This window comes from Scomber japonicus, chromosome 14 (assembly GCF_027409825.1).
Source record: "Scomber japonicus isolate fScoJap1 chromosome 14, fScoJap1.pri, whole genome shotgun sequence".
In the NCBI taxonomy this organism is placed as follows: Eukaryota; Metazoa; Chordata; class Actinopteri; order Scombriformes; family Scombridae; genus Scomber; species Scomber japonicus.
The window spans coordinates 9,374,977-9,387,055 of NC_070591.1; the positions used below are offsets into that span (position 1 = coordinate 9,374,977).

Sequence of the window (12,079 nt, forward strand, 5' to 3'; positions counted from 1 at the left end):
AGCGGCACTATGCTAACCTGCTAACGTTAGCTCATTTAGATAGCTTGCGTCTCGCAACGTTAGAAGCCTGCGTATACCGCTTAGCTAACAGTAGTGTCACCAATAGCAATGTGTCATTATACATCATCTATATACTGTGCAAAGTCGTTGAGAATACTTTTTTTGACAAGAGAGGACTACAGTTCACTATGGAAAAACTACAATTACCGTGATTCTCAACCTGCCGTATGACCGTTACTAGTGTCGTGATAAGCTGAAGGGGCTTAAATACGAGCGACCTCCGGTTTGAGCGAGAAGTGGGAGAGACAGAGAAAGAAAGAGAGTAGTCAACTCCTATTGGTGTCAACATGGTGAGTATATTTAGGAAATTATGAGTGATAAATGTGTTATTCATGCTCTAAGTAATGTAAGTACAATGAAGATTATCTGATAGATTTATTTTACAAAGTTATGCAAAGTTCGCCCTGCTAATTCATTTTAACGATGCTCCTAGCCTGTCTCGCGGTATGATGAAACCAACTCCACAATATAATTGTATAAGGAAACTACATTTTATTAGTACAAGTGACATACAATAACTTACTCTTAGCTTGCTTATTAGTTAAGTTAGTTTGATTTAATCCTGCTGAGTGAATGATAAAGATGGGGATGCACTTGATAATGTAAGTATGACCAGGTTTTGTTACGTAATAGTGAGTCCTGTTTTTGGAAGAGAAGTCTATTTTTGAACTGACCCCTCTTTGCTGAAGTTAATCCTGTTGACAAGAATGGAAAACCAAGCATAAGTGTTCTGGAGAAGTCACTTTCCCCAACCTGTCCTCGTAAAGTGAAATCAATGCTCAAAGTAGTAACTTTTCATTTTAACCTTGTATCTTTGCAGGCTGAGCCTATTAGAGTTCTGGTGACCGGTGCTGCTGGGCAGATTGCCTATTCCCTGTTGTTCAGCATTGCCAAGGGAGATGTCTTTGGCAAAGATCAGGTAAAGAAGGGCTTTGTATTGCTCGCGTAACACACTCAATACCTTATCTCATTAGACAGTGTAAGGGCAGTGTCACAAGGCATTCATTGGATACTGACAGCCCCCAGAAAATAGATGTGAGAATCACAAGTTTGCCAGGTCGTGTCTGGGGGTGACACTTAACAGATGTTGTGCCTGTGAGAATTGAGCAGATTGCAATTGTGCTTGTCCACACGAGCCAGGATGTCCTTGAAGTCAATAAAATGGATCCTGCGCCAAGAGTCTTAGGCCAACTTTTAAACCACTTGATCCATTTGGCACGCGCAGATGGCTTAGGCCTTCAGTCTCTGTTCCAGGCAACTAAGTCCCCCACTGACCTGTTGTGCTACACAGCAATTATGATTTGTGTTAATTTAAATTCACTTCAGCGTGTTTTTGAGTCACATCCATCACATAGCATTCATCCAACTGTCTACCTCCTTCCCTCCTCCCTCTGCCAGCCAATCATCCTGCTCCTTTTGGACATTTCACCCATGCTGCCAGTCCTGGAAGGTGTTGTCATGGAGCTGCAAGACTGTGCCCTCCCACTTCTGAATGGTAACTATTTAGGGGTGGGGCAAAAAATGTACACAATAAAGCTACCATAATACTTTGTCTCATACCGTACATGTTGATACACTTGCATCAGATTTCAGTTCCTTTAAACACATTGGATTATTGTTTTTTTTCTTTAGCTTGTCTGGTGGAAGCTATTTTAAGTTCAACTGAATTAACAAAGATTTTTTTTGTGTGTGTGAGAGATGTTTTCTTATTTTAAAATAAGTTTCTTGAAGTTCTGCCTTTCACCACATTGTACCTTTTTTAATTTTCACATGTACATGCTGCTGTCATATAAGCTGTGATACTAAAATGAATTCATGATGTAGTGTAACAATGATAAGAAGAAATAGTGCATAATTGCAGGATTAGGATTAAGTTTCCTGTTCATTACCACAAATATGAATGTACCGTAGTTGATTGTCTTGCTTTTAGCATTGTCATTTTTGTGGATAGCACATCATGATAATTTTAGCTGCTGCTATTATTATTACTACTAGTATTACTGCAAGTAATAACACTACTAATTGTATTATAAGTGATCCTATAAATCCCATTCCCAGTAGCTCTCGTCTTCCAGTTCCGCAGCTCATTGTGTGGGCGGAAAAGAGGGCTTAAGCATGTCCCGTCGTCATGCCAGCATGTTTCTCATGGGCTGTTGCTGTCTGCATAGTTTTCTGCTTTTTGGAGAATCCAAATTAGTAGTAATTACAAAGAGATGCCAGGGTAAATATTTCTGGGCCGTTTTATTTAAAGTACTTTACATTTATGAATGCAAAGAATTCCCGCATGTTTGGTCACAAAGAGGAATCATTTTTAATTTGAGTTTAATGCTCTGTTCAAGTACACACACTTTTAATGTGTGGGGGACTCACGGTCTGTATTTATTTAGCATTTCAAAATCGCTTTAATCGAGCCCACCGACACAAAGTGCACTGTTTAGTTAATACACTTATTTATTTATGTATTTACGGATAGAAAGTAATAAATAATGTATATCATCTTACAAATGTAATCGTAGTGTCTACATCTTGAATAATAAATGTTGCACTTATCTCCTTGTTTTCAATTAAGTGTAAATTGTAAGAATTTGTTTTCAGCAAAGCAGGCACAATTTTTTTAAAAGGAGCAGTTACCCCAGACAAAATCGTCCACAAGACTTGAATCAGTCTTGTTGTCATTTATAAGTTGTACACCTGTCAGAATATCATCACACCACCTGGTAAGAGCTTAGGCCTTGGCGGTGGTATAAATTTCACTTCGTTTGAAAGTTTGACTAAATGCTTTTACTCTGATGACGAAACATGCATCATTGGAAGAGTTCTGGGACAGTTAAAAATAATTTCCTTTTCTGAGATAATGGAGAAATATGGGTCTTTATTTCTAAAAGGTTTTTAGGTCCAATCTCTGCAACTGCTGTTATGACATCAGTCGTGAGGCGCCATTATGTGCCATCTCCATTGTGACCTGGAATTTATCTTTTGAAATGGTGTTGTTCTTTGCATTGTTAGAACTGGGCTGTGAGAGGCCCCTGTATTAACCAACTGTGCTGCAAAGACAACGTGTCATGCACTGAGATCTGCCCAGTATTACAGTACAATACTGGTCGCACATGTAGACATGCGCATTGCACTTTTCTCAAAACTGTCTGCATACATGGTTTCGAAACAATGAAAATATTTACATGAAGTTTGGTTTCAAACAATGAAAGATGGGAACTGTTACAGCGATGAAGTGTGCGACGCATCACATGGACAGACCGGTGGAAAGAAGTTAATTTCTCGTTCTTTGGTGCAAACAGCTAACTTGAAACACGTGGGAAGTACGAGTGACTACGTTTTTAGCTTAGCTTTTATCAGGAATTCTAGCAGTGGAGACCTGCTAATATGAGCTCACCAGTTACACAACGTATCATTAAGGAATTGTTATTAAAATACAGCAAAACTCTACTGCTGAAACACTGTGCATCTAACTACCAACCTACTTTTTTATGAATCTGTTGAGTGTTTTAATGTAAAATGGAAGAACCATACAGTATGTCAACATATTCAAACAGAATGTAATTAATTCCCTTTCTCCTGTCACAGACATTATTCCCACCGACAAGGAGGAGGTGGCCTTCAAGGACCTGGATGCAGCCATCTTGGTGGGCTCCATGCCCAGGAAGGATGGCATGGAGAGGAAGGACCTGCTCAAAGCCAACGTGGCCATCTTCAAGAGCCAGGGAGCTGCCCTGGAGAAGTACGCCAAGAAGACCGTTAAGGTAATGACACAGAAGTTTTTGCTTATAAACATGCATTAGTACTGTTCAAAGTTGTTCACATTTACAAATGTTCCACATACATTTTGTTGCAAGTGTGTTTATGCTCAAATTATTACCATTCATTAGAGTATATCTGCATACATAGCAACATAGTAAACAAAGTCCAAGCTTATTTTCTAATGCTTAACCATCAGTTTTTGTCCCTTTGTGTGTGAATAAAGCAAAATACAAGTTAATTTTTAACAACATTCATCTTTGAGTTCAATCAGATGTATCTTCCAGGTCTTTTTTCATTTTTAAAATGTTTGTGTCTTTTCAGGTTCTGGTTGTGGGAAACCCTGCCAACACCAACTGTCTGATTGCGGCCAAGTCTGCTCCTTCCATCCCCAAGGAGAACTTCTCCTGCCTCACACGTCTGGACCACAACAGGGCTCGCTCTCAGGTTTGTTTGTGTTTCTTGGGAACACTTCTGCACATTTGAAAAACTACATTCACAGACTTTTAGCTGTCATATTGTCTGCTTTCCAGTTCTCTGTCTGAGATAATTATAAAACCGTCTTTCTGTCCTTTTTTTACGGCGGTCCTGTAGGTGGCGATGCGCTGTGGCGTTCCTGCCACCCAAGTGAAGAACGTGATCATCTGGGGCAATCACTCATCCACCCAGTACCCAGATGTGCACCACTGCATGGTCAACATGTCTGGCAGCGAGCTGGCCTGCTTTGAAGCAGTGAAGGATGATGCCTGGCTCAAAGGAGAGTTCATCGCTGTGAGTTAAAGATTTACTGTTTTCTATTGGTAGAGATACATTTTGCATTTTACATTGTTCCTGTGTCAGCCACTCAAAAATCCATAATACATGAAGCTGTACATAATACAAAAATAATTAATCATTTAATTGAAATTTCTTCAGACATTTTTTAAAATCATACTTGACAGGAATAGTAATTGAAATGAAGTCCCCTAATCAGATAAGACCTACGCTGTTTAGAAACTGCACACTGACTCAAACACTGATTACACAAAATCATGATAAAGTGAAGAATTATACAAAACCAAAAAAATGCAGGTCAAATATTTTTTATTCTTTGACAATCACAATCCCACTTGGGGTAACTGACCCTTTTAATCTAAATGATCAGTGCCTCTTTTCAGTAAAAGTGCTTTGAGTGGTCAAAAGACAAGAAAAGTAAGTACAGTCCATTTACCATTCAGCATTTACTGACATAATTTTAAATGATCCATGTTGTTGCATTACAGACAGTGCAGCAGAGAGGCGCAGCAGTCATTAAGGCCAGGAAGCTGTCCAGCGCCATGTCTGCAGCCAAGGCCATCTGTGACCACATGAGAGACATCTGGACCGGCACCCCTGATGTAAACACTGTATTTATTTATACTGCGGTTATGATGTGAGAATGTCTGCCTGTTGCATCGGGGAATGAAGTGGCTATTACTTTGTCCACACACCTAATTATTATTATTTTCTGTCCATTGAGAGACTGCTGGAGCAGACACGTATTCTCATAGAAAAAGTTAAAGGGTTGTGATAAAAAATATTTATAAAACAGAAACATGCATATGGACTTTAGTGTTAAAGTTTGTTCTCTTAAATAATAAATTTAGTGATGATCAGATACATCATCTGGTGTGAACAACATTGTATTTCAAGTTTCATTTTAACCAGTTTCTCCTCCTTGTTTAGGGTGAGTTCACCTCCATGGGTGTATACTCCTCTGGCAACTCCTATGGAGTCCCAGAAGACCTCATCTACTCATTCCCTGTCCAGATCAAGGTAACCATGTGCTCACTTATTTAGCAGCTTACTGTGTTTTTGAGTTGTTCTAGTACACAGTAACCAATAGTGGTTTCAGAAAAGACACAATGTTATCAGTTGATATTTGTGAATTAGTGTTTGCAAGCATATGCCCCAAAGTATAAAACTGATTGTATCCTCTTTCATCAGAACAAGAGCTGGAAGATTGTGGATGGCCTGTCCATCAACGACTTTTCCAGATCCAAGATGGATGCAACAGCCACAGAGCTGATAGAGGAGAGAGACACAGCTGTGACTTTCCTGGGAGTATGACTAAACCCTGCAGGACCACCCGACCAGCATTTAGGCAACCCCAAAACTCCAGACGCACGCCTGTGATAAAGCACTCCACAAACCCCCTGCATTACTCTCTGTGTGTGTGTGTGTATGTGTGTGCGTGACAGTGAGAGGTGAGTTTGTGTTTATGAGTGTAAAGTTGGATTTATACTTGCGCGTATATACATATAGCCAACGTAGCTTTAGTTAAGCTAATGTGCACCTTTTCAAAAATGTAATAGACAGCAGGAATGAGGATCTGCTAGTTTGGGCTGCTTGTGTTTTTCACACACAAGTGTCCGATGCCAGTAGAGGCCGTTGCTTAGTGAAGACAACATTAAGCAAGTTGAAGAAAGGATCAGTAATCCTCTCCTTTTCAGTAACACCAGAAATAATCTATGATCCAGCAAAACCATTTCTATTATACACCTTTTTGCTTGCTCTCAACACCACTGTCTATCATACATTAAGAAATAAGAATGAAACCAGGTTGACTTTGGCTATAAATGATGGCACAGCATTAATCTGCATTATGTTGTACACCATGACACACAGGTATAACTCCACTTTAAGTCCATCAAATTTGTTACCAGGTATTTTTTGACCATTTTTCTCTGGGGATAAGTGAATGGATGGTTGTTACATATAGTCTGTGATGCACTAAGTTCTCAAACACTGGAATCAGTAACTATCAAAGCTGAAACAATAAAAAGATTTAACAATGTACATGTTTTGGGTTTTTATTTTTTTATGAGTTTGAATTTGCTTTGTGTTTTAAAGTGGAAAAGCAATGTAGGCTTTCAAACTGCTTGTGAGGTCAAATACTTTTAAACTGAGCACAAAAGACTTTGAAGACAGCATTCCTGTATCAAAAGCTGCCAAATGTCATGGGCAGAACACATTTTTTTAGTGTGGGGGGGCTTTAAACAAACCTTTGATTTGTTAAATAGAATTATACCTCATAAAATGATGATATATCTCTGTTTTGCCCAGCCCCAGTGAGAGGTATTTGCAGACAATTAAAGGATAGGTTCACCAGATAAGATAAGAAGTATTTTATTAATCCCTTAGAGGGGAAATTGAATGTCACCTTCTCACAAAAACATCCAACATACGGCAAGGAAACATACAGACTCAGTCAGTACAAATAAGTGCAAAGCACCACATCAACATCAATCAAACAATCCACAACACTCAGCAACAATGTTCATTAAAAAAACCTCACTGCACCAGGTATAAAGGATCTTCTAAATCTTTCTGAAAAGCACCTTGGCATCACTATGTGGTTTTTCCTTGCTGTAACCATTTCCTCCTGTTCATACTGGCTATCAAATGCACTCTCAATGTAAGTGATAGGGGCCAAAATCCACAATATGTCCAGTCATTGTGTACAAAAATACATTTAAATATGTTATCTGAGGCTTCAGCAGTCTGCGTTAGTCTTATCAAGTGGATATCTGCCACATTTACAGACTTTTTAGCATCAAATTCCCTCATTATGTTTCCCTGTTGCCGGGCTACGGTGGAAGTATAGTAACAAAAAGAGGGACTTTGGCACTGAAAGGGCTATAATGTTGAAAGACATCTATTTGATTTGAAGCATTTGGAATCCTTATATGAGCTTCAAAATAAACTTAAATACATGTTTGCACATAAAGAGATCGCTTGGCCCCATCACTTACATTGTATGCACATTTTGAAGGGATCTTTTAATTTTCAGCGTGAACAGCAAGGATTTTTTACAGCAAGAAATTCAATATTTCAATGTTATTTTGGGGGCCCCTAACATTTGTTTTAAGACATATTTTGAGTAATAATGAACCTGTCCTGTAATTTGAATGAAACACATCACACAAATACAAGCGCAATGTCACATTTCCACCAGCTAGAGGCAGTGTGTCCTAATTCTTCTGTTGTACACCTGAGGCAAAATGAAAGTCAGTTATGTTATGTAATTTCTGTGACTGGTTAAAATTCACACGACGTGCAATTGTTGGTCGAATAATCAGTCATTAATAGGGACAGATCTACTAAAACTAGTCCAACATTACGAGGTAAATCTGCTGTATTTATGGGAATGCTGAATGCTGCGCAGCTTGTTTAATACCACTCATTATAATGTAAAGGTGCACGTCAAAAGATTCATATTACACAAATACAAACGGTAGTCGTAAGAGTATATGGATCTTTTTGTTGAGCTTTATAGATATTTTTTAAACATGGTGTTATGTAGAAATCGGTTCCCCCCTCGAAAAATGTTCCCCTCCCACGTTACAGAATCCTATTGGCCCTCCACGTCTCACGTCACGGAAAAATCGGCTTTTCATTGGCTGTCACCCTCCTGCAACATTCCAACTCGGAATGGCACTGAATTGTAAAACTAATCACCTTTTTCACTTAACTTCTTTAATGTGTTTTTAAAAAAGCCATTTATTTTTTGATTTTTTTTAATTCAGTGATGTCGAAGGAAAACAGAAGCTCGGTGTGTTTGAGGTAGAAGCCCGTTTAAAAAAAAAAAGACAAACCTAATTACATTACTGGTGTCTCCTCTGCGGTGTGGTCCTTTTTTTTTTAGAGCAGCTGGACCAAGGCCGACCCATCGACTTTCCTTGAACCAGCATCCTGCAGCCACACAGTAAGAAAAATGACTTTAAATATGTGTGCATTTTGCCTCTTGATATAATCCAGTAGAGTGGTGTCGATGTTACATACACAGTGCATCACGTTAGCCATTAGCCCAGATGTAGTTTTTGGTTTGTTTAAGTGTTATGATCTTTTTTTTCTCCGTGTGGCGTTCATGGTACCGCTGTTACCGTGATGCATTTAGGTGTCTTCATGTTTGTACACTGTTTCTGGAGTAGTACACGCTGTCCTTTTTCGTACCCTTCCATCATGCTTTCATTTCCGCAGCCTGTATCCTGTGTGTGAAGTCCCCCAGTCAGACAGGAGAGAGTCAAAGCAAGTGTGCATCATCTCTCTCATCTCCCCCCCCCTGTTAATAATTCACAGTCGTTTTATTGGTCGGTAGTGTGAGTGGACTCTGATGTAGAAGAGGGCTGAAAAACAAAGCTCAATGCTAATTATGTCATAAAATTAATCTAGGGGGGCGAGGCAAAAAGAGAGAGAGAGAGAGGGACAGACAGAGAGAGGGAGAGAGAGAGAGAGAGAGAAAGCTGAGCAGAGGTTGGGAGTCACAGCCAGGAGTTGTGACGTGGATTACAGTACAGGGGCTGGAAAAATGAGAGGCAGACCCTTCAAGCAATAAAAGATCCTGCTATACCCGAGCCAGCTTCATGTTCAGGGTCATTTGGCTTCTGTCCAGAGAGATATGTGTGATTGGATGAATGTGTCCTTGTTTTGATCTTCTTTTTTTTTTTTTATGAGTGCATGAGGTAAAGACAGGATGTCTTATCCTCTAAAGCTCCAGTGGTGAATGGACTTGAAGGGTTGTACACCTCTTGAATGAAGGACCAGCTGGCTCTGAGGATACCTTTAGGAAACTTTGTATTTTTTAAATTTTTTTAATTAAGTTACGGGATGTTTGGTCAATGACACTTTTTTAATGGTGAATGTTCCCTGGAATATTTAATTTGACGTTTCCGTTTACTGTGTTTGGGATTTATCTCGTTTATTTAACCGTATATGCTGAACTAGTTTCTTGTTGGCAGCTGAAACATGGCACTTTATGTAGAAGGTGAGTAATGTGCGTGTGTGTGTGTGTGTGTGTGTGTGTGTGTGTGTGTGTGTGTGTGTGTGTGTGTGTGAAGGGTAATTAATGAACAACAGTTACGACTCCAGGTGGATTGAAGACTCACATCTGTGTTTTCTGTACTGTATGTTTCCTAATTTAAAAGTCACTTTCTAAACCAAGCCACATTGCTTAATTTGTTTTTTTCTTAACCTTCAGGGCATTTACAAATATGTTTCTACTACCTTTTTAACAAAACACTGTCTGTCAGTCGACTAGCAGGGATTTAAGACACTCTATTACTCACCACATGTGGTTTTATTTCTGTCAGTTTGAAGCAGTGATTGATGCTTTCACGTAAACGATGGACGCTCTGATATCTGAGACTCCAGAGCACACATTATAGTCTTCTTACATTATCCTTCATAACACCACATGACCATTCTTCTACGCCAACCACGTACTGTGCCTCTTGTAGGGCTGCGATTACTTTCATCATTAATTCATCTGTTGAGTATTTTCTCAATTAAGCAATTAGTTGATTGGCACATAAAATGTCAGAAAACGGTTAAAAGTGGTGATTACTGTTTCCCCAAACCACAAGGTGACGTACTCTAATGTCTTGTTGTCCTAAAGATATTTAGTCTACTATCACAGACCAACTAAGCCAGAAAATAATCCCTGTAGATAAACTGGAATTGGAGAATGTGGGGAATTATATTCTTTAATAATGACTCAATGATTAAATGGTTATCAAAGCAAGAAATCGATTGATCGAACCATTGCTGCTCTATTCTCTTGACTGCTTTGGTGATGGGTAGTAAATTAAAAACTCTATACATGGACACACCAAACTCCACTTCTCACAGTCAGTTTTAAACATGTGTGATTAACTCAATGATAACTGATGGGCAGTCAGGTGGCTTCTAAGTGGAGTTTGTGGTTTTGATAATCTAAAACATTCAGTCTGCGAGTAGTTCACATGTGACTGCTATCAACACGGCACAGCGCACCACACCGAATAATGTGCTAATAACAGCTGTCTCATGTTTTTTTTGGAAACGGCTGCTGATCATTAACAAATTCTCCACACCCTTTTTTTTCTATTGCTTTAAGATCTTTTGAAGAGAAGAGGACTTCCAGATGATGGTTGGTTGGTTAACGTTCAAAGTGACAGAAAAAAAAAAAGCCCCTATACTTGATTTGCTCCAACAATCAAACTTCTGACTTGATTTTATTAGTGAGGTGAAAGTTGCAACCTTGATGGATAAAGCTTCAGATCATTTGCTTTCTCTTTTTACAGGATCACTAAATGAACTGTGTGAATTCATATTTTACACAGTTCATTTCAACAATCATTTGATTAACCGGAGTAGTTTATCTTTTGAAAGTGTGTTAACCATTAATCATATTGGGGGGAAAAAAGCTACTTTGCATCCCCTTAAGACTAAACGCAGTAACAGCAGTTGATCAGCACATGGGATCTTATCTTTCTTTTATGCTAAAAAAAAAGGTAAAATAATAACATTAACAAAAAAAAAAAGCCTAATCAGGGGATGGTGAAATCTTTGAAACGCTGGTGTACGGTAAAAATCCTCTCATATCCTTGTACAGCCTTTGGCAATCGGTGGTGTCGTGGGATCTGTCTCATCTCATTTTTTAAGGTTTGTTTCCTCTTGTAGTTTTTTCTGACTTGGTGCCAGAAACGATGAATTATTCCGTCTTGAGGTTACTCGAGGTTGCTTTCTGTGCTACTCTGCCACCCAATGACAAGAATGCTGAAAGACAGACTGGCAGGAATCTTTAACATCTCAAATACACAGAGAGAAAGAAAGGAAGAAAGAAAGAGGAAGAGTGAGACGTGGTGATTCATAAGGTTTTTCACTCCCCCTTCATTTGGTGATTCTCAAGGTCTTTTTTCACTCCTTCCTCTTTCTTGTTTACTCTCTCCCAAAAATACTTTCTCCTCTTAAAATTATCGCCAATAAATGGTCCTTATTAACCTTCTAGGTCATATGTAGTCTGATAGGTGCTTTGCTTTATATCATTCAGTCTTGTTATGCTTTTAATTTAATTATGATTATATTTTCGTACCATGAGCTTGAACATTTGGCTCATTACTCTACAAGACCAGCAGCACGTACAACTCTTGGCTCATTTTTTGAAGCTGCGTCATGATTTAGCTTTTCTTTTTTTTAATCTCCTGCCACTGTTTGGTATCAGCAAAACGCTTAACTCACACAACACAAAAACCCAAACTGAATCAACAGGTCACATGCTGATCAGGACTATCTCAATGTGTCACATTTTACTTTGTAAGCAGTGAAGGTTTTTTCCCAAACTACTCACGCTGCAGTATCTGATAATAAAAAGCTGTTTAATTAGCCGGTTTGCCTTTGTCATGTTGGCACAGCTGCACTGTGGAAACTAATGAAGTTTGCTTACATGCTTTAATTTTTACCAGAGGCCGACCAGTTATAGAGTTTT

At 38.9% G+C, this 12,079-nt stretch overlaps 2 protein-coding genes across 2 annotated transcripts in view; both read left to right on the forward strand.

Annotated features, from left to right (window-relative positions):
- Positions 1 to 302: 302 nt before the first annotated feature.
- On the forward strand, positions 303 to 6,643 carry mdh1ab (malate dehydrogenase 1Ab, NAD (soluble)). Its single transcript, XM_053332890.1, has 9 exons — positions 303 to 350; positions 881 to 979; positions 1,459 to 1,555; positions 3,643 to 3,818; positions 4,138 to 4,260; positions 4,408 to 4,584; positions 5,076 to 5,189; positions 5,518 to 5,607; positions 5,779 to 6,643. The coding sequence occupies exons 1-9, from the start codon at positions 348 to 350 to the stop codon at positions 5,899 to 5,901; spliced, it is 1,002 nt and encodes a 333-aa protein (XP_053188865.1). The 5' UTR covers positions 303 to 347; the 3' UTR covers positions 5,902 to 6,643.
- A 1,417-nt stretch (positions 6,644 to 8,060) lies between these two features.
- ugp2b (UDP-glucose pyrophosphorylase 2b) overlaps positions 8,061 to 12,079 on the forward strand; it is a 39,539-nt gene continuing 35,520 nt past the window's right edge. Inside the window, exon 1 of the mRNA XM_053332886.1 lies at positions 8,061 to 8,539. The gene's annotated coding sequence lies outside the window, so the exon portion shown is untranslated. The remainder of the gene's footprint in view (positions 8,540 to 12,079) is intronic.

Bases quoted from the DNA above. Each gene is read 5' to 3' on its own strand.
- mdh1ab (XM_053332890.1), top strand. The intron at 5,190-5,517 runs GTAAACACTGTA...CTCCTTGTTTAG, and splicing joins TCTGGACCGGCACCCCTGAT to GGTGAGTTCACCTCCATGGG. The intron at 5,608-5,778 runs GTAACCATGTGC...CTCTTTCATCAG, and splicing joins CATTCCCTGTCCAGATCAAG to AACAAGAGCTGGAAGATTGT.